Source organism: Octodon degus, unplaced genomic scaffold (assembly GCF_000260255.1).
Source record: "Octodon degus isolate 3935 unplaced genomic scaffold, OctDeg1.0 scaffold00027, whole genome shotgun sequence".
NCBI lineage: Eukaryota > Metazoa > Chordata > Mammalia > Rodentia > Octodontidae > Octodon > Octodon degus.
The window spans coordinates 3517819-3523264 of NW_004524603.1; the positions used below are offsets into that span (position 1 = coordinate 3517819).

Consider the following 5446-nt stretch of genomic DNA (forward strand, 5'->3'; position numbering starts at 1 on the left):
GAGAGAGAGAGAGAAAGGAAACTAGAGGGTTGGCAGTGATTAACTAGATGGAGATGCTGACAAAGCCAAGCGCCAGTGTGGATAGAGGAGACTAAAGCCATCTTGGAGGAAGAGACCTGTGGCCATGCTTTCTGGATGCGACCTTTGGGTACAGAACAACATTAAGCTTGAACTAAAAACTTGTGGAAATAAAGGATAGACTCTTGAACTGTGATAAGAGCCCCAGTGCCCCTCACGCTGAGCCCGCAGCACATCAGCTCTGCCACACTTCTGGTTCTCAGCCCCGGCTGTTGAATTTACCAGGCAGTCACCCAGCCAGAAAGCAGTGAGGGCAGCTGAGGCGAGGACAGGGGAATTAGGGCCGGCGTTCCTGATCTCCAGCTTTCAGGCTGATTATTGTCCAGCCAGGGCTTCTTTAGAGGAAACACAGTCCTCTGTCTTGCTGATGGCAAGGAAAGGGTAGAACAGGATCCACACATGTAGTGTTAAATGTCTACCTTCACAAAGAGAAGCAGCCTTTTGATCTTTACTGTGGGCAGGCTCCTCAATTGTACATTTCTGAACTGACCAGAGCTTTGCCCAAGCTCAGCAAAGTAATTAATGGACCTCACGGGGAAGCTGGCTGGGAGGGGGATCCACAAGCTGGGAGACGTGCTTGTGCAATCTGCTACCTTGAGCATCCTTATAACATGGCTTAAATGATGACTGCATCAGCAAAACAACATCAGTCTCGTAGAACGCACATCTAATCACCAGCCCAGCAAGGAAAGCAGTGGGGAGGAGAAAGGCGTGTAACAATACCACGGCCAGGCGTGACGGTGCGCATCTGCAGCCCCAGCACTCTGAGCGACTGGAGCAGGTGGGTGGCAAACGAAGGCCCAGCCTGGGCGATCTGGTGACAGACTTTGTGTCAAGATAAATAAGTAAATAAATACAGCAGGGTCAGGGATGCGTCTCAGGCCCTGGGTTCAGTCAACAACAGCATAAAAAAGAAGATGATGTAGAATCTCCCAAAATGCTCCCCATGCACTAGCCAGACATGGACTGGAGAAGCTAAGGAAGCAGCCTCCAGAGGGGACAGAGGCGACAGAAAGCATGCACAAAGTATGATCACACTCTCAGAGTGTGAAGACGTTTAGATAAAATGAGATCTGAAATTAGGAGGTAAGCCGCGTACAGGCCTCTTCCTCTTTGTTTTATAAATATTTTGTGTATATTTATACCCTGATTTTTTTCGGTACCTCTGACACCTATGTTCATGTTTGGTGCAAAGACTTACCATGTGTGGGTTGCTGGCTATGTGAAAACACTCTTTCTTGGGAATTGTTTTAATGGTTCAATGGCATGTGTGCATGCTTTTCCTTTTTTCCCCCAGATTTCTAGGAGAAAAATCAAAATTCAGGTCATATCTGTTACTTCTGTTTTCTCTTTGTAGAATCTGAGCGCATCACCTTCTATCTCACAGAGAAGCCCATGCTTGTAAGGAATATGTCCCTGCCCACGTTCTCTGGAACCTGTCATGGAGGACCTTACCATCTACAAGTGGCTGTTCTAGAAAACCTTGAACAGATCGGGCCACGTTCATGCACAGGCTTAGCAGGAAGTTGTGCTCCCCCCCACCCCCAGGGTTGGATGCACAATGGTACAGCAACCCCTGTCCCTGCACACCACCCCAAACAGGATCAGCTTACTGAACCCTTCTAGGAGCCCTGTGATAATGGCCTCATGAAACTTGGATGCAGAGTTAAATGCTCTGCCCAAGATGTCACTGGTACAGTGGATCTCAAAGCCAACGATTCCCAATGGACAGCTCCCTCTGCTGCTCCAGAGACGCAGAACTGATTACCTTGGCTCGCTGAAGACAATGGAGGCCATTAGACTATGGCGTGGAAGCTGCTCTTCCAGAAAAACTCAAGAGACTCAATCAACCTTTGCTATCTCTCCAAGCCAGAGGTTGAAAGGAGCACCCTCCTGTAGTTGAGTTAGCTTGTGTGGGCAGCTTTGTTTTCTGCCCAGAAGGTCAGTATGGCCAACAATCTGACATTGCACAGGCTAATGTCTTTGTACTTTATGCTGCTTCTAAACTTAAGCCTGTACTCCTTATTCAGGATCAGATTTCCACGAGGTAACTATGATTTAGGGGCTGCATCACACCATGGCCAGCACCCACACCTAGGTCACCCTCAACTCTGCAGAACAGCTCTGACTGGTGACCAGCATTCAATGGGACTCATCACCATGGTGTCCTGCACCGAATCAGCACAGTCCACCTAGGAGCCCTAGAACCCCACGGAAGACCTATGTGGCCCAACCCCATGAGGTCATGATGCCTGGAGGTCTCCTTTCAGGAGTGATTCCTGCCTGTGTCCGAGGTGATGGGGGACCTATTTTCTCTGCAACCCTCAGCAGATGGCTGGGTGTCCTGCATAGAGGAGTGAAGAAACTATAACAAGGAGTGTGTTCTTCAGTTATGGGCTTTAGTATTTGTGAATGAGCCTAATGGTAAGTAACACATGGCTGGGCTCAGAGCTGTCTACACAAGAACAGATCATAACAACTTGGCAAGCTTCAGAGGCCTCAGCAGCAGCCAGTGGAAACATGAGCCGTGAGGAAGGCAGGCACCTGCACATTTTCAGGGGTCATCACGACCTTTCCCCCAGGGAAGTCTCCCAAGGTGAGCCTCCAAGTAGCACATGAAACAGAAACAGATTTCTCTCAAATACCTAAGAAAATCAACCAAGACTGCTGAGTTTTATTTTCAAAATGGTGTAGCCATGTGATCATCCATGCCTGTAGTGCCAGCACTGTGGGAGGCTGAGGTAGAAAGACCCCAAGTAGGAGCCCAGCCTAGGAATTTTAGCAACTTACAGAGACCTTGTCTCAAAATTTTAAGAAATGGCTAGGGCTGTATTTGCATGCAAAGGGCTTGGGTTCAGCCCTAGTACTGGGATGGGATGGGGGACGCTGCGGCCTCCATACTGTGCGAGCTGTCCAGTGCTCAGCAGACCATCAGCACCCTGCTGCCCTCCTGCCCCTCCTGCCTATAGCACCCCTGGGAGCGCCATCTCCCCCTTCGTCACTCACAAGACCGCTCCCTCGCGGCGGCAGCACCCCTTAAGAGGCCCTGGCAACTCTGAAGGAAAATGACCCCAGGGGTTCTTCTTTGAGAAAAGGATCAATGGTTTTGCCTGGACTGAGTGTCCAGCCAGGGGTTTCCCTGCAGCAGCAGGAGCCACCACAGATTCTAAAGAAGGAAGAACGCTGGGCTGCGACCCAGGCTGCACGAGACCAGAAGCAGCGTGGACATGCTCGCTGGGCTGCTCGGTTCCTGGAACTGCACAGGCCTTGGCACGTCAGGTAGACGGTTGCTGGCCACCTTTATTGAATGAATGGGATTCGATGAACCAAGTATTGGCTGGGTACGTGACACCTGAGCTGGGTTACCCCAGCTAGTGACCAGCAGGCTCCCCAGAAGTGTCTACATCGTTGCGGTGCGTTCCACTGCTTCCCAGAAAGTTTTATCAGTGTCAGAACCCTGCAGTCCGATTCTGCCAAAAAGCCACTTTAACACTGGAGCCAAAGGCATTTTTTAAAAGAAATTACTGAATGCTCTTGTGAACTCCATAGACCTCTCCACTACATAATCACTGATGTGTGAAACTTTATTATTTTTAATTTAAAATCTTACAGCGTCAGCTATTAGGCATTAGAGAGACATTTCCTATGAATATTAAATAAAGTCACCATGAAACATGGAACTGCTGGCGTGACAATGAGAGCAGAAAGAGGAATTGCTGAAGCAAATATTTCATCCCTACCTAAAAAGGGAAGAGTTGAAATAAAACTCCTCAGCCCCAAATGCTCATCTTACATAACTCGCCAAGACTTCCCGCACCCGCCCAGCCCAACAAGTAGATCTGGACGGCAGTTTCCTGCTTTGCTAATAAACATAGGTGTGGGAAACACAGGCAAGAGCAGCCGCAGCAAACCCAAGATGAAGGAAAAGGAGTCAGGCAGCTCACCGACTGCTGAGCGCCAAGGAACTTGCTATCTTTCAGGTTTCAAACAAATCAATGCAAACACTCAACAGTTTTAAAGGCACACTGCGGTTTTCCTGTGTGACTCAGGTAAGGAATTGCCTCGCAGCCAAGCACACCCAAAGCGGAACCACAGGTAAGTGGAGAGGAGTCCTGGGCTTGGCCTGGGAAGGGTCCGCTGCTTGTGCACTCGCAGGAGTAGCCCTTTCTGATCTTGCCCCTGCACGTTCTGGCTACTAGCAAAGATGTGCTTGGACACCTCGGCCATTGACCGATCGCCTTTCTGGGAACCTCGTTGATTTCCTGGAAATAATTCCAGGCACGCGTGGATCCATTAAAGTTAATGAAGTGCGCGTCCAGGACACCAACGCTAGCGCTGCCCGCGGGAGCCCGGCGCGCTGCAGGGGAAGCCTCCTTCTCTGCAAACTCGCCCAGGGGTCTGATGAGGGAGGAGACAGGTTCCTCCCACTGCAGAGCTTTCCTCCCTGAAAACCCGGCCAGCGGGGGAGTAGCTGCGCCCCCCGACGGGCGCTAAGCCCTGAGCTTCTCAAGCCCCCAGGTGCACAGCTCGCGCGCACGCGCGCGTGTTGGGGTCTTCCACACATCACCCCTTTTCACAAAGCCCGCCTCGGGGTGAAGGACCCCGCTTGGGCTGAGGCAGGAGAGATTAGCTGCTGCCCAGTCACGGGTCCCACGCCAGCCCGGGCCTCCACTCGCCCTCCGGCCTCGCGCCCAAGCCCCCTCTGACGCCGTCGCGGGTCCCTTACCTTGTGGCCTTTCCCTGGGGGACACCTGACGTTATTGGAGGCTCCGGCCGTCTGATTCATGTCCACACGAAGTTGGAAGTTCCGGATCCTCTAGCGGTGAAACTTGCGGGGCGCGGGGAGGTGGCGGCCGTGGTGCGCGCCCCCGGGGAGCTGCGAGGGGTCCTCGCCGGCCTGCGCGGTCCCTGGAGCGCGAGCAAGAGAGCAAGCGATTGAGAGGCGCTTTCTGCTGAGGGTCGCTGGAGAGCTCCTCTGCTGGGGACGCCGAGATCCGAGATCCGCAGTCCAGAGCGGGAGAAGGAGTCACGGCCGCGTGGACCGCGCAGGGACCTGAGCCGGCGCCGGTGGCTCCGAGGGCGTCCAGCTCAGGGCTGCCTTCCCGAGAGCCGGCCGAGGGATCGAGCCAGGCGTTGGGCAAATCCGAGAGGTCGGATGAGCGCCCAGGAGGTGTGTGAGGAGGCGGGATGTAGGACTGGGCTGTTCTCTGCGCAGGGGGTGGGAACCCGCGGAGCCCGCAGCCGCGCGCTCGAGCCCGCGCCCTGCTCTTGCGCCGACCCGCCTCCACACCACAAGAGCTGGGGCTGGAGCGCAGTCGGCGTGGATCCCGGGCCCCTCCCGCCTCCCACGGCTTGATTCCGGAGAGCA

General features: G+C 53.3%; 1 protein-coding gene across 1 annotated transcript in view; it reads right to left on the minus strand.

Annotated features, from left to right (window-relative positions):
• Dpp6 (dipeptidyl peptidase like 6) overlaps nucleotides 1–4914 on the minus strand; it is an 840304-nt gene extending 835390 nt beyond the window's left edge. Inside the window, exon 1 of the mRNA XM_023712908.1 lies at nucleotides 4805–4914. Within this exon, the coding sequence (XP_023568676.1) occupies nucleotides 4805–4864 (60 nt within the window). The 5' untranslated portion in view covers nucleotides 4865–4914. The remainder of the gene's footprint in view (nucleotides 1–4804) is intronic.
• Nucleotides 4915–5446: the final 532 nt, after the last annotated feature.